Below are 23,538 nucleotides of genomic sequence, written 5' to 3' on the forward strand. Positions count from 1 at the left end.
CTCATTTAAAAAAATCATCGATTACGTCATCACGCTCAGATGGATGACGTAACTAGTATTATATATATGCCAAAAAGTCCTAATTTAAAAATAAAAATCGACCTGTCTGAGGATTTCTCTTGAAATTTGCCCATTCTCGAGATAATGAATTTATGCCAACTCAAACGTCCTCACTTATACTAGAGTGTCGCGCCCGCTTGATCAGCAATTAAAAAAGAAAGGGGTTTCCGATATTGTATTGCAAAAAACTCTTTGAGATTTCATCAATCAATGTTTAAAGAATATCTACCTACCTTGGCAACTTTGAAATTTTTAGATAAATGTCCGATTTAGGGTTAAAAATGGCCGAGTTCGCAATTTTCAATCGCTTATATAACAAAAACTATTACCTTAAGAGAAAAATCACTAAAGACCTTTTCTGTTTGGAATGATTCAAAAAACATAAAAAAAATTTTTTCGATGCAAAAAAATAATTTTAGGAAAAACCCCTAATCTTTCCCCTCGCCTGGCAAGGGTCTTATGCTCTTCAGAATCGCCTGTCATTGTACACATTTCTTCTAAATGACTTACTCAAACACATACTTAAATTTAAACCTTACAGGAGAAAGTTTATTTTACCCCCTAAATTTGCACTTTTCGATTCACCTGGTAGATACACGTGCACCGCTGATGCCTGCCAGGTCATGGTTTTTAGCCTTGATGTGCTATGAATTATCACTAGACAAATTTCTAGCCTTACAGGACGACCGTTAGTCGGAGGTTCACTAGCTCTTAGACTAATAACGATTCAAGTAAACTGTTTACCCAGCTATAAAAATACCAAACGGGCGAAGCCTAGGAAAATATTCCACCAACGCGTCTCAGTTTACCCATGTAAATCGTTATCATTGTGTACTCTAATACAGAGTATGGTGTAAAACAAAATAAAAATAAACGGTTTCGTTTTGACACTTACTTTATCTTTCCCCGTTAGAGGTCGCTCTAACCATACTTCGGAATAAATATTTAATTATTTCAAAAATGAATAACTATTTTCAATTTCGTTGCAACACGAAACTACAGCCGCATCATTATTCCAGTTCAATCAGAGAGTGCAGCAAGCACCTCTACCGGTTTCGAAACTTATTAGTCTCTCATCAGGAGGCACATATGCTACTCTCTCTGATTCAACCAAAACAAACCCCGGCGTGCAGTCACGGATTGCAACGAACGAAATGGCATAGATGCCCTAGCGGCAACTGCTAGCAAAAGACTAAGTTTTCACTCTAATGGTATATAAAGCAACACAATGTTACTCTACATCCCAACAGACTGAAAACAATGGGAACCTTCTCTGGTTACACCTCCGAGGCTTCTACAATTTGCAAGCCATATGGATGCTTCTTATAAGTACTTGGGATATGAAATTCGGTTGGGACGAGATAACCAGACGTGCGAACTCCCACGTCGCATAGGATTAGCCTGGGCAGCGTTTGGTAAAATTAACTATGTATTTAAATCGGACTTGCCCATATGCCTCAAAAGGAAAATGTTTGACCAATGTGTGTTGCCTGTACTCACTTATGGAGCCGAAACATTAACACTAACAAAAAAGGTAGTGAACAAGATTCGCGTAACTCAGAGGGCTATGGAGCGCCAGATGTTGGGTGTCTCCCTGAGGGACCGAATCCCAAACGAAGAAATACGCCGTAGAACAAAAACAATAGACGCTGTCCAAAAAATCGCGTCGCTTAAGTGGAATTGGGCAGGACACGTCGCCAGATTGCCAGACAACCGATGGACAAAACGTATTGTCGAGTGGAGGCCGCGAGAAGAAGCACTACGGAGCAGAGGACGCCCACTAACCAGATGCGCCGATGATTAGAAACATGTTATCGGTAACTGGATGCAAGCCGCACAAAATAGAGATGAATGGAAATAGCTGAGGGAGACCTATGTCCAGCAGTGAACTGTTACGGGTTGATGATGATGATGGATGCTGAGACTAAGGAAGATGAGGGAATTTTACAATTTATAATTCACGTCCCATCTGCTCAGCGCGGTAAAGTTCCAACGAGAACGGTTCCCTTCGTACTCCAATCAGAGTAAACGTGTAAATCAAAAATGAATAACCATTTTCAATTTCGTTGCAAAACGAAACTACAGCCGCATCATTATTCCAGTTCAATCAGAGAGTGCAGCAAGCACCTCTACCGGTTTCGAAACTTATTAGTCTCTCATTAGGAGGCACATATGCTGCTCTCTCTGACCCAACTAGGACAAACCCCGGCGTGCAGTCACGGATTGCAACGATCAAAATGGCAGGGATGCCCTAGCGGCAACTGCTAGCAAAAAACTAAGTTTTCAATCTAATAGCACATAAAACAACATCCAAAAATGTTATTCTACATCCTACCAGACTGAAAACAATGGGAACCTCCTCTGGTAACACCTCCGAGGCTTCTATAATAGCACGATCAGGGAACGCAAAATTTTACGAAAACCTCCAAAAAAAGAAAGGATGAAAATTTGGGAATAGGTAGTTGAAATTGTCTATTATTATATAAGAAAAAGCTTACAATTGTACATCCCCTCCATTTTACAAAAATTGGAAAATACGGGGTGAAACATTTTTTCTCAGTGGTGAAAAAATATACGTTCAAAATAAGTCCGGAATTGGATAAAATGACTAATTCTAAGTAACTTTTGTTCTATAGAGTTTTTTTACTAAGCCAATACTTTTCGAGTTATTTGCGAGTGAATGCGAGTGAATTTTTAACAAAAAAAAATGTTTTTGGACGGTTTTTCGGAGATAACTCAAAAAGTAGGTATTTTAGCGAAAAAAATATTCTTAGTAAAAATATAGCTTATAAAAAATTGAAAAAAATGGTGTATGCGTGAGGTCTGCAGACCTAGTAGAAGCAGAGTTGCAGCTAATGAAATGTAGGTTCTTCTTCGTCAAATTCCAAATCGAATATTTCAATGTGAAATAACCAACAAACGGAGCACTTTTCGGGGAAAATTCATTACAACTGTTTTAAAGTGTTTAAAAAAGGTTTATTTTTGTTTTTTAAAAAGATTTCTAACATTAAAAGTAAGTGAGTTACGCTCAAAATATTGTTGGTCCCTTTTATTTTTTGGCAAAAAAATGGCGAAAATCACCCCTTAATTAGCTTCTTAAATAAAATTAATCGTTACCGCTTCACAAGTTACTTTACTTATGTATTGTTTATATTATCTATAAGTTTCATTGTTCAAAGTGCTCAGTTTTGAAAAAAAAATGGGTTTAAAATAAAACATTTTTTTTAATTATGAAAAAAATCGTAATTGTTTATGGAATTAACTTAAAAACAATTAGGAATACCAAAAATATCAAAGAGTAATAAAATGTACGTTTTGCTTTTCTGAATATTTTTGATTTTTTGTTTTCTTGGTTAGACAAAAATTGGTTATGCTATGGCTGTTCAAAATTTGCCTAAACTCGTGATTAGTTACTCGTTCAAGCCATTTTAACTACAGCTTTTTCAAAACGAAGCACTTTGAACCGATGAAACTTACAGATCATATAAATAATACATAGACAAAGTAACTTGTGAAGTGGTAATGTTAAAATGTATATGTGATGCTAATTAAGGGGTGATTTTCGCGATTTTTTTACCAAAAAATAAAAGGGAACAACAATATTTTGAGCGTAATTCACTTACTTTTAATATTACAAGTTTTTTAAAAAACAAAAATAAACCTTTTTTGAACACTTTAAAAAAGTTAAAATAAATTTTCCAATAAAAATGCTCCGTTTTTGGGTTATTTCACATTGAAATATTCGATTTGCAATTTGACGAAAAAGAACCTACTTTTCATTAGCTACAACCCTGCTTCTACTGGGTCTACAGACCTCATGTATACACCATTTTTTTCAATTTTTTATGGGCTATATTTTTGCTAAGAATATTTTTTCGCTAAAATACTTACTTTTTGAGTTATCTCCGAAAAACCGTCCAAAAACATGTTTTATTTTGTTAAACATGAACATCTTCACTCGCAAATAACTCGAAAAGTATTGACTTAGTGAAAAAACTCTATAGAAAAAAAGTTGTTTAGAGTTAGTCATTTTATCCAATTCCGGTCTTATTTTGAATCTATTTTTTTCATCTTTGAGGGGGGATGTAGAATTTCAGATGTAGAATCATCCCCTCCATTTTTATAAAATGGAGGGGATGTAGAATTGTAAACTTTTTCTTATATAATAATAGACAATTTCAACTACCTATTCCCAAATGTTCATCCTTCCTTTATTTTTTTTGGGGTCAGATTGTTCTTTGATCGGGCTACTTTTCGTGTTGCAACGAAATTGAAAATGGTTATTCATTTTTGATTTACATGTTTACTCCAATTGGAGTACGAAGGGAACCATTATCGTTGGAACTTTACCGCGCTGAGCAGATGGGACGTGAATTATAAATTGTAAAATTCCCTCATCTTCCTTAGTCTCAGCATCCGTTATGGCTTGCAAATTGTAGAAGCCTCGGAGGTGTTACCAGAGAAGGTTCCCATTGTTTTCAGTCTGGTAGGATGTAGAATAACATTTTTGGATGTTGTTTTATGTGCTATTAGATTGAAAACTTTGTTTTTTATTTAATTAATTTATACCGAGCAGTCGGTGCGTTTTGGTTCAGATCAGTCTTCTTGCAAAGCCTCTTTGATAACGGGTAAACCTAGAAACACGTGTCAGGGGATGGCAAGAGACTCCATCTGAATCAAAACGAAACCGTTTATTTTTATTTTGATTTTGATTTTAATAATACAAAAGCCTATTAAAGCTACTCAAGCAATAATATACTCAGTGACATTAGAAGTGTGACACCTAGAAGGAATAATTTATTGAACTCAATTTTTTTACAACATGGTAGATTTACATCAAGAATGCAACGACAACAGACATCGATCAAGATGTCACCTTCCCATCATATTTCACACATGTTCGATAGGATTTAAATCCGGTGAACGGGGTGGTCCATAGTTTGACGAGTAATATGGGGACGTGTGTTGTCTTGCTGTGTGTCGACGACCGTCTAGATGAAGTAGTAAAGTGGTTTGTAAGATGTCATCAACATAACGCGCAGCTTTCATACTGCCTCGAATAAACACGTGATGATCGGCTACCATAGGCAATAGCCCCCCAAACCATTACTCCAACCGTCCTGTGTACATGCCTGTCAACAGCATACCTAATGTCTCGTCACTCTCCAAGGTGGTGTTTTCATCGGTGGTCTCCATTATGCATTCCTAAACAAAATCGCGATTCATCGCTGATTGCTGTATTAAGCTATTCTGCCACTCAATGCTGTCGTTCTCTGCATCAATTCAAACGTTGATGACAGTGGTCCTCAATCAAAAGAAGCACTAGTGTATTAACGCATAGTAACAGGTCTATCTACTACTCCAAACCATTGGTCAGCGATTTGACGCGTAGTAACAAAACGGTCTCGCAGAGCCAGCAGTCTGAAGCGCCTATCAGACGCTCTGTGGTACGTCTCGGTTGACCAGTTGGTCTTCTTCGTCTTCCTCTATTTTCGTTAGTCCACACACGACATACACGCAGAACCGTCATTGCCGTACAATTAACACGACGACAGCCAATTTCCCTATATGATGAACCCATATCTCTATTGGCAACAATTCTACCCTTCTCAATTGTTAACATGGTGGTAATTATGGTGTATTCGAACTCGAGGCATTTTCTTCCATCGAATACAATTACATAGATTGAGGAATAATAACTAAAAATTTCTGTACCGGCCGGTCTTCATAACTCGGTCTCTTCACAAAAAAATTTAAAGATAAAACTTTATTTTTACAACAAGTATAAAAGACAAGAATAAGAAAACCGATAAACGCCGTAAAAATGAGTAACGCACACAATATTCCAGCTACAAAAGAGCTGTTATGAATATTACGTGGAGTAAAATGTACACTCTGGGCCAAAATTAACCGGCCACCTTAAAATTGGGTCATTTTTGATGTCTTATATCTCCTAAACCTGTTGTCCGATTTAAGTGATTTTTTTAATGTTATAGCCTTATTCCTTGACAATATCGTTATAATAATGTTGTTGCTAAACAGGTAAATTTTCATTGTATACCAGGTGTACGAATCAAACTGTGATTTTTTCTCAAAGTTTGCATCACCCTGTGGAAGATTCTAGCATTTGTAGAATACTGAAATTAAAACGTAACTATATCCTCATGCTTTCTCAACATTTTCTTGTTTGATTGATTCGCTTATGTTGGATTAAAAAAAAAAGGTAGGTGCTTTAACAACTAGACATGTTTTTTATCAATGTTTTTAAAAATTTTTGGCAAAGTTTAAGGGGTAATTCTGCATGAAAAAATAATGACAGTTTGCTTTATAAACTTCTGTCCGCAAATGCTTCGTTTCCGAGTTAGGGGGTGTTGAAATTTTTCTGACAAACTGACGATTTATTTATTGCTTTAAAACCGGTTGAGATATGCAAATGCAATTTGGTGGGTTCTATGGCGTAGTTATTGCATACTTTTTGACATACAATTAAGAATTTAACATTTAGCATTGGCGCGCATAGTGGTAATATGACGGCTCATATTACCACTATATATAGTACTTTCATTTTGATGGAAAATAAAATTATAGTTTGCTCTAATAATTACTCCAATAAACAACAATATAATTTGCAATTTACTTTCGTTCTTCATATTTTGCACAGTAAAATATTCGTTTTCGCGATAATCCAAGAGGGTCGTATATTCGTGGAATGGAGTATATACTTCCTTTTCCCCCTCACAATCTACGCCACTGTCGTAATAATCATTTCAGCATGTTTTTTTATTCCTTGTTACATTTTCCATAAATATCATCCTTTTGTCTCATTGCGATAAAGAAAGTAGTTTTCAAGTTATTTGCGTTTAAAGATAATGGATTCCATAAAACTTACTTTAAGTGGCGTTCAGACACAGCGATAAGTCACAGCAACTAGTTGCGATGAAGTTGCTGTGATTTGTTGATGATTGAAACGCTGTTTAGACGCTGCGATAAGTTGATGTGGATTTATCGCGATGTGATTGACCACAACAAGTTGAAGAGGGGAGCATTGTGTACATTTTAGACCCTTCAATGAATTATAACTAGTTTTCATCCTAAACAAATAGATCCTGTTACTTTTTTCATAACAAAAATATAAAGGTTGGGTATGTTATACAGGGTAATTACAAAGTCATAACCAATTTTATATGAAAATCGTAACAAGTTCAACTCACTGTCTAAATAAAAATAAGCACAAGGGCAATGGTTTATTAATGCCATATTTTTTTATTTATTGTCAAAATTTTTAAAAATATATTGCGTATTTACTTTATATCTAATAAAGGGTGAGTTAAAACTCAAGTACATTATTTTTTCAGTAAAATTTAAATGGGATACCCTGTATTTTATATCACTATTAAAAAGTACCATTACCGTACTTTAATTTGTATACAACATTCCCTATGTCTAAATTTATTAGTTTACTTTTATTTTTCTTTGCGTTTAAATTTTTCAAAAATACTTATTAGTTTTCTCAGGTTTCGACAAAAATGAATCCCATTTAAATAGCTTTGAAGCCGAAAGTACGTACCGAAAGTTCGTACCCATCCCCTTAATGGGGGATAATTTAATTTGATAGGTAAATAAATTCTAATTCGGTATTATTCTACCATATTGATGCAATTTAACTCCAATTTCGATAAATCGGGGTACCGTTTAGACACGACGATAAATTAAAATAACTCGATCATCACAACAAATTGATTCAATCCGATACCAACTTCAACTTAATTCCAACTTTGATAAATCGCTGGATGCACCGTTTACACACAACGATAAGTTGCAACAGCTCGACTGATATGGATAAGTTGCTTGATTTATCGCTGTGCCTAAACGACGCTTTAAATTGGAGCTGGAAGGTCAGATAAATAATAGAACAAGTAATGGAGTTTAAATACCTAGACATCACACTATCTAGTTACGGAAGGTTCGAAACAGAAGTGGAAGATCAAGTTAATAGAGCAAACAAAGCCGCACGTTGCCTGAATGACACAATATGGAGAAATAAAAATATCGGAAAAGATATGAAAGGCAGAATTTACAAAACAGTCATCACAACAATAATGACATACGCGGCAGAAACACGACCCGACACAGAGAATACAAAAAGATTGCTCGAAACAGCGAAGTCGAAAAATCGATGGTGAAACTCTATGGGACAGAGCTAGAAGTGCAGATATACGACAGAAGACAGGGTAAGAAACAGAAGAATAGAATGGAATGACCACATAAACCGAATGACAACAGAGTAGTCAGGACAGCGAGAGACGGTTTCCCAATAGGCAGACGATCAGTGGTAAGACCACGGAAACGATGAAACGACAACTTACTAGAGGCACATTGAAAAAACAGACAGTCATGTCTATACAAAAAGAAGAAGAATAATTTATGAAAATTTTGATATTAAATAAAAAAAATGGCATCAATAATCCATTGCTTTTATGCTTATTTTTATTTATACAATGAGTTAACTTGTTATAATTTTCATATAAAATTGGTTATAACTTTGTAAAATACCCTGTATAACATAACAATCCATACCAGTATTTTATACATTTGTAATGGCGAAGTTAAGAAGATTTTGAATATAAAATAAAATACAGGGTGTTCCAATAAAAAAAATTAAGTTTGTTCTGCCACTATGTTATCGAACACCATAACATTCTAATTAATTTTAGAATGTGAATCTCAAAGTTGGATACAATTTTTGTTATTAACTTTTATTGCTATCTATTACTATAACGGATCTACGTAGCTTTACCCCACTAATCAATCACCCTGTACATTTAATGGGATATGTAAATAAATTCTAATACGGTAAGATTCTCCTAAATTGATGCAACCCAACTCCAATGATAAATCGCTGTACTGTTTAAGCGTCGTTTAAACACAACGACAAGTCACAGCAACTAGTTGTGATGACAAGTTGAAACGCTGTTTAGACGCTGCGATTCAATGCGATACCACCTTCAACCCAACTCCAACTTTGATAAGTTGTGCGATGCACCGTTTACACACAATGATAAGTTGCAACAACTCGATTGACCTTGATAAGTTGTTTGATTTATCGCTGTGTTTAAACGATCCTTTAAGACACGACGATAAATTTAAAACAACTCAATCGATAATAAGTTGATTCAACCCGATACCAACTTCAACCCAACTCCAACTTTGATAAATCGCTGGATGCGCCGTTTACACACAACGATAAGTTGCAACAGCTCGACTGATATTAGCGCCATTTACTTTCGTACTTCTTATGTTGCACAGTAAAATATTCGTTGTCGAAGTAACCCAAAACAGGCGTATGTTCGTGGAATGGCCCATATATAATCTTATTGAATCCATTACATTAAAACGCAAATAAATAACTTGAAAACTACTTACCCTAATGTAAAAATGAGTGGCGCACACAATATTCCAGCTACAAAAGAGCTGTTATGAATATTACGTTTAGTAAAAATGTACTTTCATTTTGATGGAAAATAAAATTATAGTTTTATTTTGAAATTTTTTTCCATATTTGCTAAATTGGATGTAAAACGCGTCACAAAAGAGTAATTTTGGTACAGTTTGCATTTTGAAGCTCTATTTGTGGGGTGTTTTACTCCAAATTTAGCAAATATTATGGAAAAATCTTTGCATAGTGTTTCCAGAGTGTTTTATTACAAATGTTCTAAAATGATTTTAGCCCATCGTTTCAACACCTTTTAATATTTTTTGTTCAAACTTGACACACAGTTTACATGCTAGGGTACTTTAACTAGTCTTAAAAGATAGTTTTCCGATGTTACCAGAGGCGTGCTGTAGGGATATATACTTCCTTTTCGCCCCTTTTCCCCGTCACAATCTACGCCACTGTCGTAATAATCATTTCAGCATATTTTTTTTGATTCCTTGTTAGTTTTTACATAAATATCATCCTTTTGTCTCATCGCGATAAAGAAAGTAGTTTTTAAGTTATTTGCGTTTAAAGATAATGGATTCCATAAGACTTACTTTAAACTACATTCAATAAGATTATGTGTATAAAATAAGTACATAATCTTATTGAATCCATTACATTAAAACGCAAATAACTTGAAAACTACTTACCCTAATGTAAAAATGAGTGGCGCACACAATATTCCAGCTACAAAAGAGCTGTTATGAATATTACGTGGAGTAAAAATGTACTTTCATTTTGATGGAACATAACATTATAGTTTTATTTTGAAAGATTTTTTCCATATTTGCTAAATTTGATGTAAAACGCGTCACAAAAGAGTAATTTTGGTACAGTTTGCATTTTGAAGCTCTTTTTGTGGCGTGTTTTACTCCAAATTTAGCAAATATTATGGAAAAATCTTTCCATAGTGTTTCCAGAGTGTTTTATTACAAATGTTCTAAAATGATTTTAGCCCATGGTTAAAACACCTTTTAATATTTTTTGTTCAAACTTGACACACAGTTTACACTTGCTAGGCCTACTTTAACTAGTCGTAAAATATAGTTTTCCGATGTTACCAGAGGCGTGCTGTAGGAATATATGGTGTATTCCACGAATATACGACTGTTTTGGATTATCGCGACAACGAATATTTTAGTGTGAAACATAAGAAGTACGAAAGTATTTTGCTCTAATAATTACTCCAATAAACAACAATATAATTTGCAATTTACTTTCGTTCTTCATATTTTGCACAGTAAAATATTCGTTTTCGCGATAATCCAAGAGGGTCGTATATTCGTGGAATGGGGTATATACTTCCTTTTCGCCCCTTTTCCCCCTCACAATCTACGCCACTGTCGTAATAATCATTTCAGCATGTTTTTTTATTCCTTGTTACTTTTTACATAAATATCATCCTTTTGTCTCATTGCGATAAAGAAAGTAGTTTTCAAGTTATTTGCGTTTAAAGATAATGGATTCCATAAGACTTACTTTAAAGTACATTCAATAAGATTATGTGTTTAAAATAGGTAATAGGTACATAATCTTATTGAATCCATTACATTAAAACGCAAATAACTTGAAAACTACTTACTCTATCGCATTGAGACAACGGATGATATTTACGTAAAAAGTAATGACGAATCAAAAAAACATGCTGAAATGATTATTACGACAGTGGCGTTCGTAGATTGTAAGGAGGGAAAAGGGGCGAAAAGGAAGTATATATCCCTACAGCACGCCTCTGGTAATACCGGAAAACTATCTTTTAAGACTAGTTACTAGCATGTGTAAACTGTGTGTCAAGTTTGAACAAAAAATATTAAAAGGTGTTTTAACCATGGGCTAAAATCATTTTAGAACATTTATAATAAAGCACTCTGTATCTCGGTAAGGAAGAATATTTTATTGAAGTGTTTTGGGTTAAATCTTCGTATTTTGTGTTAAGGTTTCTCCAGTTACGATATGGACAATTGTTAATGAAACACCCTGTATATAATAGTGTCGCATGTAGGGAGGCTGTGCGCCACTGGCGAGAACTGCCGTTCTCTGGGATAAAACAAGATATTGTATATAAACAGATATTGTTATCAAATCATGCTTTAAATATAGTCATTAGTTAATTATGACTTTAGTCATATAGTAATTAGTTAATTAATCCTACTGGATGCACTTAAGTGTATAACACTTCTAATGTTACTGAGTATATAACAGCTTCTAATCGTTTTTTCATACCACACATCATACATGAGGTCATTGAGATGGAAAAGCGCACCGTGTGTCTTAATAAAAATATGTCAGCTCCAGATTTCCAAGATAACTCTGAAGTCATCTTGAGTTCTGATAATTTTCAAGCACTATTGGAGTGAATTATCAGTTCTATACACTAGGGTGTTCCGAAAAAAACATAAAAATGTTGATCTCCCCGGCTGTTTTCTGGTAATGGGTAGCCTATAAACCCTCAATTTCAAATTTCAGCCCAAAATGTTAACCCTAACCCTTGTCGCAAGCCCCCCTAAAAATTTTTTTTGGGTTTTTCAAAGATTTTTAATCATTTTTCTCTTCTCTTTTTTGATCTCCCCGGCTGTTTTGTTGGTGATGGGTAGCCTATAAACCCTCAATTTAAATTTTCAGCCCAAAATGTTAACCCTAGCCCTTTTTTTGGTATTTCAAAGATTTTTAATTAATCTTAATCTATAACTTTTGTAAGAAAACAAACAAGTGAACTCAGTTTTAAATTTTATTTTGACATAAGTATATATTTAGAAAAAAATCATAGGCCATGATAACAATGGGGATTAAAATATAATAAATATTACCCATTTTTTACGTTTATTGGTCTTTCTCAAGAAATCTTGAATACCTAACTGAAAATTATTCTCATTAAAAAAACAACACATTATTCTAACTAATTATACATCTGAATATAAAGGAATGCACAAAGTTCTTACAAATTGCTTTAAATGGAAAATAGTAACTACATGAGTAAAAGTTTGTTTAAAGATTAATCAAAGTTGCATTTATGAAATCGGTAAAACACTATCTGTGGTTTTCAAATACTTGTAACACACTTTGCTTGCTTTTTTCATCTTTATCTTTTCATCTTGTGAGGGGCAGTGAACTGTCTGAAATGAAAAAAGCAAGCAAAGTGTGTGGACAAGTAGTTGAAAATCACAGAAAGTGTTTTACCAATTTCAGAAAGGCAACTTTTATTAACCTTTAAACAAATTTTTACTGATGTACTTACTATTCTCCATTTAAATTAATTATTTGTAACATATTTGTATATTCCTTTATATTCAGATGTATTACAAAAAGGTGTTGTTTTTTTTAACGAGAATAATTTTAATAGTTAGGTACTCAAGATATCGTGAGAAAGACCAATAAACGTGAAAAATGGCCAATATTTATTATGCTTTAATCCCCATATTAAATTTGTTAACAGGGTTTACGATTTTTTTCTGAACAGATATATGTCAAATAACATTTAAAACTGAGTTTAATTGTAACTTATAGATTAAAAATAATTAAAAATCTTTGGAAACCCCAAAAGAAATTTTTTTGGACTTGGGACAAGGGTTAGGGTTAACATTTTGGGCTGAAATTTGAAATTGAGGGTTTATAGGCTACCCATCACCAGAAAACAGCCGGGAAGATCAACATTTTTAAACTTTGGTTTTTTCGGAACATCCTACTATACTTCAAATATATATACAGAAATGGGCTAAATTATGGAATAAATTCATTTTCTCTAAAATGGACGATTTTGGAGAAAAATCCCGAAACAGGTCGATTTTTATTTTTAAATTTTTTAGCATATATTTCATACTAGTGACGTCATCCATCTGAGCGTGATGACGTAATCAATGATTTTTTTAAATGGGGATAGGGGTCGTGTGGTAGCCCATTTGAAAGGGTTGTAAAGGTTTATCAACATCCAAAATTGAGATCAAGACATATTCATTTAATTCTTAAATGTAATAGAAACAAAACCAAAACATACACATTTGTTTACATTTTAGTAGGTCACCTAGATTTGTTAGAAGCACCAGTCGACGATAATGCATAGTCAACTAATTCATATTTTCGTAAGTCATGGTCAAAGCTGAGTCGGCAATATAAACAAACTACATGTTACAAGTTTGTTTATAAATACATGAAGGCATCGTGATTCATTCTAATTGATTCGTTAATCAAATATCATTATTAATCCAGATGAACTCGCAGATGGTTCTACTTTAAGCACACCAACTCGTTACTGATAATTAGTAGTGTTCAATAAATAAAGTATGGACAAATAGTGTATTTTAACAACCAACCCTCTTCTCAGAGTAACCACCCCATTACGACAACGTATTCTTTTATAGAGTGTTCAATTCTCTAATATAAACATAAATATCATTATTTATACAGAGTGGCCAAAAAAATAATTTTTGGATTAAATCAATTGACGTAAAAAGAAGAATGTATGCAATTTATTTAACTCAAAATACATTCTATTGCTGTCAGAAAATAGAAAAAAAATGTTTATTTGGCAAATAAACATTGCTTTTCGCTTAAATTAAATCACAAACAGTCTCCCACCTACCTCTTGACAGTTTGAACATTTAATTTAAGCGAAAAGCAATGTTTATTTGCCACATAAACATTTTTTTTCTATTTTCTGACAGCAATAGAATGTATTTTGAGATAAATAAATTGCATACATTCTTCGTTTTGCGTCAATTAATTTAATCCAAAAATTATTTTTTTGGCAATCCTGTATAAATACTGATATTAATGTTTATATTACTGAATAGAGAATTAAAAACACCCTTTCAAATGAGCTACCACACGACCCCTATTCCCATTTAAAAAATCATCGATTACGTCATCACGCTCAGATAGATGACGTCACTAGTATGAAATATATGTCAAAAAATTGTAATTTAAAAATTAAAATCGGCGTGTTTCGGGATTTTTCTCCAAAGTCGTCCATTTTAGGAATGGATGAATTGAATGAATTTATTCCATAATTTAGCCCCTCTCTATATACAGGGTGTTAGTAAATAAGTACGAAAAACTTTAAGGGATAATTCTACATGAAAAAATAATGACAGTTTGCTCTATAAACGTATGTCCGCAAATGCTTCGTTTCCAAGATACGGGGTGTTGAAATTTTTTTTCAAACTGCGAATTTTTTTATTGCTCTAAGACCGTTTGAGCTATGAAAATTAAATTTGGTGGGTTTTAAGAGGTAGTTATTGTGCATTTTTTTATATACAAATAACAATTTTGTATTCATAATTGGCGCGCCAACGGGTAATGGTCTGAATTTTTTTAAAGAAAAAAATAGTACGCCACTAAGATATTTCAAATTAAAAATTATTTTTGTATTCCACGTTTATTTTGTGATAAAGAACCTTTCTTATCTTTTTTTCATATGGTGCACCGTTTTTATGCAAAAAATAAAATATCTTCGCGCGTATTTTTCATTTCGTAATACATTATCAAGAACTCTCCAATATAATAATGCCAAACTAATCTAAATTCACAATCAAGATGCAGTAAAAGTAAACAAACCAATACACATTAGACATTAACTGTTACAGGGAATACTCCTGAATCATAATTTACAATGTATCTACATTGTAAATCACAAATAATGATTTACAAATCTTATACATTGTAAATCATGATTCAGGAGTGCTCCTTGTAGCAGTTAATGTGTCTTGGTATGTTTACTTCTACTGCATTTTGATTTTGAATTTAGTATAGAACAATAACAGAAAATATTTCTAAAGAGATTTTAACTATGTGCAGGCTACAACAAATGTTCAAAATTACCTCCTTTAAAGGTGACAGAGTAATTTTATATTCACCATTGGCGCGCGTACGGGTAATGGCCCAAATTTTTTAAAGAAAAAAATAGTACGCCACTGAGATATGTCAAATTAAAAATCATTTTTGAATTCCTCGTTCAATTTACGACAAAAAATTGTTTTTGTCTTTTTTTCATATGAGGCGCCGTTTTTATGTAAAAAAATAAAATATCTTAATGTTTACAAAGTATTTGAAATAAATTTTTGCTAGCAGTTACCGCTAGGGCATCTATGCCATTTCGTTCGTTGCAATCCGTGACTGCACGCCGGGGTTTGTTTTGCTTGGATCAGAGAGAGCAGCATATGTGCCTCCTGATGAGAGACTAATAAGTTTCGAAACCGGTAGAGGTGCTTGCTGCACTCTCTGATTTGACTAGAATGTGATGCGGCTGTATTTTCGTTTTGCAACGAAATTGAAAATGGTTATTCATTTTTGATTTACATGTTTACTCTGATTGGAGTACGAAGGGAACCATTCTCGTTGGAACTTTACCGCGCTAAGCAGATGGGACGTGAATTATAAATTGTAAAATTCCCTCATCTTCCTTAGTCTCAGCATCCGTATGGCTTGTAAATTGTAGAAGCCTCGGAGGTGTAACCAGAGAAGTTTCCCATTGTTTTCAGTCTGGTGGGATATAGAGTTACATTACGTTGCGTTGTTTTATATGCCATTAGAGTGAAAACTTAGTCTTCTATTTGAAATAAGTTTCTATGCATAATATGGAATCTACCTCGAATAATTTGTAAGCGTTAAGATGTTTTATTTTTTCTTGTATAAAAACGGCGCCGCATATGAAAAAAAGACAAGAATGATTTTTTGTCGTAAATTGAATGAGGAATTCAAAAATGATTTTTATTTTGACGTTTCTCAGTCGCGTACTATTTTTTTCTTTAAAAAATTCAGACCATTACTTGTACGGGCGCCAATGGAGAATATAAAATTATTCTGTCACCTTTAAAGGAGGTAATTTTGAACATTTGTTGTAGCTTTGCACCTAGTTAAAATCTTTTTAGTAATATTTTCTGTTATTGTTATACTTTGGTATTATTATATTGAAGAGTTCTTGATAATGTATTAAGAAATGAAAAATACGCTCGAAGATGTTTTATTTTTTCGCATAAAAACGTTGGACCATAGGAAAAAAAAAACAAGAAAAGTTCTTTTTCATAAATTAAACGTGGAATACAAAAATAATTTTTAATTTGAAACATCTCAGTGGCGTACAATTTTTTTTCTTTAAAACAATTCAGACCATTACCCGTAGGCGGGCCAATGATGAATATAAAATTTTTATTTGTTTGCCAAAAAATGCGCAATAACTACCTCTTGAAACCCACCAAATGTAATTTTCATATTAATTTTCTGTATAATTATATCTTCAAGTAAAAATCGAATAAATGATTTATATACTTACGGCATTGGATAATGCTTCAGTTTGCAAAGCTTGCAGTTTCATCGTCAACTCCGTATATCTAGTATTAAACCATGCTGTGAAATTAGGCGATCTAAAAAACTTCTTATACAACCCTACCCAGTCTCCTCTAATCCCGGTATTATTTAACGTTAATTGAGGTCCAGCTGCTTCCAAAGTTGCGAAAAAGCTGTCAGGGTTAAACGGTAATGGTGAGGGAGGTGCCTAAAATATAAAATTGCAAATTGCATAGTGTACAAGCTGACCGATATAGGCGTAGACGTGAGCTGCGCACAAACCGGAGGGATGCAGAATTCATGTAGGGCTTAAATTGCAGAGTTGCCACGGTTCTTACCAATATTGACTGATTTATTTTGAAATATTGTTTCCATGAATCATTGTATATAATTATTTAAAATTTGTAAATTTTAAATGGTTATACAGGGTGTTTCATTGGGAAACGGAAATACTTTAATGGTGAATAGAGGTCACCGAGGCCGTTCTAGGTATACTAAATTTTTTACCCTACCGACTTTTATATCCGAGTTACAGGGTGTTTTATCGATTTTACTCATTTTTTCCCTAAGCCATAACTTTGGAACCACCCTGTATATTTTTTTGATATTTGGTACACATATGTCTCATTCAAAACCCACACGACCGACACACTAATCACAAGAAAAATCCAGGTCCGGATTAACAAAAAATTATAAAGTAATTGTGACCTTAAAACAACACCCTGTATATTGAACTTTTGAAAATCCGTTTGAATATTTGAAAAGAGCACAAAAAACTAACTCTAATGGTTCGCTACGATTTTTCGGCCAGACAATTTTTTTACTTTAATTTTGAAATTATATTGAATTTTTTAAGAACTCAACATTAAAAAGCAGGTATTATTAACTTTTAATTTTAAATTATTAAAGTTATTAAATAAATACTAATTTTAAAATTAATCAATACTTATTTACCACATTAGAAATACCCAACTATACAAGAAAAATTCAGGTCCGGATTAACAAAAAAACATAAAGTAATTGTGACCTTGAAACAACACCCTGTATATTGACATTTTCAAAATTTGTTTGCACTTGAAAAGACCACAAAAATCCGAGTTTATCGGTTCACTTTGACTTTTTGTGCAAAAATTTATTAACTTTGATTTTTAAATTAAATATATTTAAATTTTTAAGAACCCTGAAATTAATAAGCAGGTTTTTAAAGCACTTTTAATAATAAATCATTCAAGTTAATGAAGCACTAATTTTAAAAATAATCAGTTATTATTTACTGCGTTAGAAGGACTCACTTACTAATCACAAGAAAAATCCAGGTCCGTATTAACAACAAAATACAAAGTAATTGTGACCTTGAAAAAACATCCTGTATATTGAAATTTTTAAAATACGTTTGCACACCTGAAGAGAGCACGAAAAACTAAGTTTAATGTCCCGCTTTAATTTTTTGTACAGACAATTTAATGACGTTACTTTTGAAATTACATATATCGAAATTTTTATTATGAGTTCCCAGAGTTCTTAAAAATTTCGACATAATTTCAAAATTAAATTAAATTCATTAAATTGTCTGGCCAAAAAATTGAAGAGAACGATTAAACTTTTTTTGTGCTCTTTTCATACCTATGTGCAAACAGATTTTGAAAATTTCAATATACAGGGTGTTGTTTCAAGGTTACAATTACTTTATATTGTTTTGTTAATTCGGACCTCGATTTTTGTTGTGATTTGTAAGTTCGAATGTCGTAAAAAGTATGGATTATTTTTAAAATGGGTATTTATTTAATAACTTTAATAATTTGCTGTTAAAAGTGCTTTAAAAATCTGCTTTTTAATTTCAGTGTTCTTAAAAGTATCAATATATTTAATTTCCAAATTAAAGTCATTAAATTACCTTCACAAAAAATTAAAACAAACCGATAAACTCAGATTTTTGTGGTCTTTTCAAATGTGCAAACAAATTTTGAAAATTTCAGTATACAGGGTGTTGTTTCAATATCACAATTACTTGTTTTTTTTTGTTAATCCGGACCTGGATTTTTCTTGTGATTAATAATTCGGTCATTTCAATGTGGTAAATAAGTATTGATTATTTTTAAAATGAGTATTTATTCAATAGCTTTAATAATTTATAATTAAAAGTTAATAATACCTGATTTTTAATGTCAGAGTTCTTAAAAAATTCAATATAATTTCAAAATTGAAGTCATAAAATTATCTGGCCGAAAAATTGAAGCAAACGACTAGACTTAGTTTTTTGTGCTCTTTTCAAATATGCAAACAGATTTTCAGAATTTCAATATACACGGTGTTGTTTTAAGGCCACAATTACCTTATAATTTTTTGTTAATCCGGACCTGGATTTTTCTTGTGATTAATATGTCGGTCGTTTGATTTTGGATGAGACACATGTGTACCAAATATCAAAAAAATATACAGGGTGGTTCTAAAGTTATGGCTTAGGAAAGAAATTAGCAAAATCGATAAAACACCCTGTAACTCGGTTATAAAAATCGGTAGGTCAAAAAATGTAGTATACCTAGAACCGCCTCGTTGACCGTTATTCACAATTAAATTATTTCCGTTTCCAATGAAACACCCTGTATAACAATGTCGGTTACTATAAATTCTTTATAGGTATATAGAAATAATCTAAACAAGCTGTTTTGATTAGTCTTTAATTCCCGTCTATGAATATTCTTAAAATATTTATATTGTCGTATTATTACTATTACGCGAATTGACTTTTATTTATTCATAAATAAATAAAGACTTACTTTATAAATCCTTTATTTTACAAACACTTTTACTTATTTAAATTATCTAAAAAAACTTATAAAAAAAACTAAGCAGACAATTTAATGACTTTAATTTTGAAATTAAATTTATTGAAATTTTTAAGAACTCTGAAATTAAAAGCAGGTTTTTAAAGCACTGTTAATAATAAATTATTAAAATTAATGAATAAATATTTACCTTACAAATAATCTATAATTATTTACTACATTGGAACGACCCATTTACTAATCACGAGAAAAATCCAGGTCCGGATTAACAAAATTTTTTTATAGTAATTGTGGCCTTGAATCAACACCCTGTATATTGAAATTTTCAAAGTCCGTTTGAACATTTGAAAAGAGCACAAAAAACTAAGTTTATTGGCTCGCTTGAATTTTTTGTGCAGACAATTTAATGACATTACTTTTGAAATTACATATTATTATATCGATATTTTTTCTCGAGTTCCCAGAATTCTTAAAAATTTCGATATAATTTCAAAATTGAATTCATTAAATTGTCTGCACAAAAAATGGAAGCGAACCCATAAACTCAGTTTTTTGTGTTCTTTTCAAATGTGCAAACGAATTTTGAAAATTTCAATATACAGGGTGTTATTTCAAGGTCAAAATTACTTTATGTTTTCTTATTAATCCGGCCCTGGATTTTTCTTGTGATTACTAAATGGGTCGGTCCAATGTAGTAAATAATCAATGATTATTTTTAAAATGAGTATTTGTTCATTAACTTTAATAATTTCTTATTAAAAGCTGCTTTTAGTCGAGGCATTGAAGGATTGAAGTGTCGATTTTTTTGCAGTAAGACAGATTTTAATGCGGATTGGTGCGTTGGATTCGTGAGAATGTCAGGAAATTTTGTGAACTAATGTAATGAATAAGAAATCTCAAATTGCATTTGTGCATAAGAAAAATGCGTTTCAAAAGTGCATTTTGAAATAAGCAATTATTATAAATTTGCAACTCGGTAAATAGTGGGAAAAATTGACTCAATTTTCTTACTCGGAGGTTTTGGGTCGCTGAAAACGAATATGAAGTCGATGAGAGTGTTCAAACTACCTGGTGCCTATAGCTGGTGTAATAAACGTCTTCCTCTGGAGTATTATGGTAATTTATCATATAATTAGTTTAAACTCGTTACTCGGGGGTTTTTGGGGTAATCTATTTTCTTCGATGTAACTATAGTGATCGAAAAGGGTGGTATTTTATTATAAATAAACATAAATTTTTATTATTATAAAATATTTATGGTTAAAAAAGTTCATTATACAAAATTTATCGTAATGTATCTTTAAAATTCATTTTCTTCATCATTATCATCTTCTTCTTCATTATTGCCTTCCTCTCTCGAGTCCAATGCAATATTTGTGCAGTCAGAGCCTGCAGAATTTTTGCAGGCTAAATTACAAACTAACCCATGTTTCCTGCACCCGCATGATTTGCCGCAGTCTGACTTACAACTACAGAATATTAAATTTAAAATTTTTGGAGGACCAGGTGGCTGAGTCATTTTAACTGGAATTAATACATTATTTTGTAATTCCCCTCCCCAATCGGTTGGGTTCATGTTACTGTCCTCTCCATGCAGCCAAATTTGTGTTTGTAAATATACCCTTTTTAAATGCTGGGTAAATGCATCAACAGATGAAAGAATTTTTCCAATGACAATCTTTTTATTTTTGGCAATAGCCATTAAGTACATTCTGTATCGGTAAGTTTCAGCTAATTGGATATTACTCAGTTTAAACTGCTCAGGAATATTCGGTTTCCTGAAACTTATCGGGGCATTGTACATAGCCATAAGAAGTTGGCAGCCGTGGTCAATAATTTCATTAAGGGGTACATCCTTTTCTGTAAACTTTTTTGCGTGTACCGCATGATCTGCATACTTTTACAAATTTACATAACGCATTTAACAAATTACCATAATAGTCCAGAGGAAGACGTTTATTACACCTGATGCAGGCACCAGGTAGTTTGCACACTCTCGCCGACCTCATATTTATTTTCAGCGACCCCAAGAACCCCCGAGTAATGAGTTTAAGCCAATTATATGATAAATTACCACAATACTCCAGAGGAAGACGTTTGTTACACCCGCTGCAGGCACCAGGTAGTTTGCACACTCTCGCCGAACTCATATTAGTTTTCAGCGACCCCAAAAACCCCCGAGTAAGAAAATTGAGTCAATTTTTCCCACTATTTACTGGAGTTGCAAATTTATAATAATTGCCTATTTCAAAATGCACTTTTGAAATGCATTTTTCTTATGCACAAATGCAATTTCAGGTTTCTTATTCATTAAATTAGTTCACAAAATTTCCTGACATTCTCACGAATCCAACGCACCAAACTGCATTAAAATCCGTCTTACTGCGCCAAAAATCGACAGTAAGGCCTTTTTTTTGTACTTCAATGCGTCGACTATTTTTAATCTCAGAGTTCTTAAAAATTTTAATATAATTTCAAAATTTTTCAAAGTTTTTTGTGCCCTTTTAAAATATGCAAACGGATTTTGAAAATTTCAATTACAGGGTGTTGTTTCAAGGTCACAATGAATTTATAATTTTTTCAGTCCGGACCTGGATTTTTCTTGTGATTATTAGTTGGGTGGTTGTAATTTTAAATGAAACATATTGTATACCAAATATCAAAAAAATATATGAGGTGGTTCTAAAGTTATGGGTCCAGAAAGAAATGGGTAAAGTTATGGGTCTCAGTGACCTCTATTGACCATTCAAGTATTTCCGTTTCCCAATTAAACACCCTGTTGTATTATACTTTAGAAATACACACAATCAATCTTATATGGAATCACTAGATATGTATTTCAAAGCAATATTTGTTTCCTTTGAAAAAACTTGATATTATTGCGAAGAATAAAGGTTTTTATTGAGAATAAACAAATCGATAGACAATCAGATTGTACAGCTCGGTACGGTATAGGTCAGGGGTTCCCAACCTTCTAGCAACTGCGTACCACCTGAAATATTTTGAAGATTTTGGCGTACCACCAAACACACCGGTGGAGGCAAGGAATGGAAGGAAACCCCTTAAGATCCTAATTTTCTTAAAAGCAATTATGCACATTACAGTTTATTAGGTACTCATAGCTATACAAAAACATAGTGCAATGTTATACGATTGGTACAAACTATAAACCGAAAAAAAAAAGATACAAATCAACAAAAATCAACATTAGTCATAATTGTGTATCGAGATTGATGCGAAGCTTGTTGCAGTTTGTCTGTGATTAAAGTGTCAATTGCAGGAGTAATTAAACTTAGTTTTATTCTTAAGTCTTCTTCAATACTTATTACTCTGTTTCTATATTTATTTTTTATATACAATAGGTCAGAAAAATAAGTCTCACACAAGTAACTAGTGACAAATGGCATTAAAAACAGCTTAGCTTGCCGAAAGAGCATTGGATACTCGGATTTACACCCGATCCAGACATCAATTAACGATTTCTCTTTAACTGTCTTTCATAGAACTGTCTCACTATAAAACCGTACCTACTGTAAGTAGCTTTCGTGGTATTTCCGATTGGTCTGCGGTTTAGGTTTGAAATCTCTATCCTTTGAAGTCTTAGGGTTCACCAAAAACGAACCAACAGACCGCACTGGCACTTCCGCAGACAGAGGCCCAGCGTGATCGCTTGCTTCACCCACGCGACGCGTACCACCTGAAGTCTTCCCGCGTACCACCAGTGGTACGCGTACCACCAGTTGGGAACCCCTGGTATAGGTTATTTGCTTGAGGTGCACATTGAACGAAAATAAATAAACGAACTTTTGTGTCCAAAAACGAAAATATGCCTCATGTGGGGTTATAGAACTTACAACGAGGAAAAATTATTGGTCTTGTGGAGCAAGTAATGTACTCAGAGGGACATAGCTGCAGAGCTACGCGTAACACAGG

The 23,538-nt window shown here is 32.9% G+C and overlaps 1 protein-coding gene across 2 annotated transcripts in view; it reads right to left on the reverse strand.

Moving 5' to 3' along the window:
* LOC126893171 (protein DENND6A) overlaps positions 1 to 23,538 on the reverse strand; it is a 115,477-nt gene that overhangs the window by 27,643 nt on the left and 64,296 nt on the right. For both annotated transcript variants that reach the window (XM_050663124.1, XM_050663122.1), the window contains one exon: positions 16,806 to 17,027. In XM_050663124.1, the coding sequence (XP_050519081.1) occupies positions 16,806 to 17,027 (222 nt within the window). The remainder of the gene's footprint in view (positions 1 to 16,805; positions 17,028 to 23,538) is intronic.

Source organism: Diabrotica virgifera, chromosome 10 (assembly GCF_917563875.1).
Source record: "Diabrotica virgifera virgifera chromosome 10, PGI_DIABVI_V3a".
NCBI lineage: Eukaryota > Metazoa > Arthropoda > Insecta > Coleoptera > Chrysomelidae > Diabrotica > Diabrotica virgifera.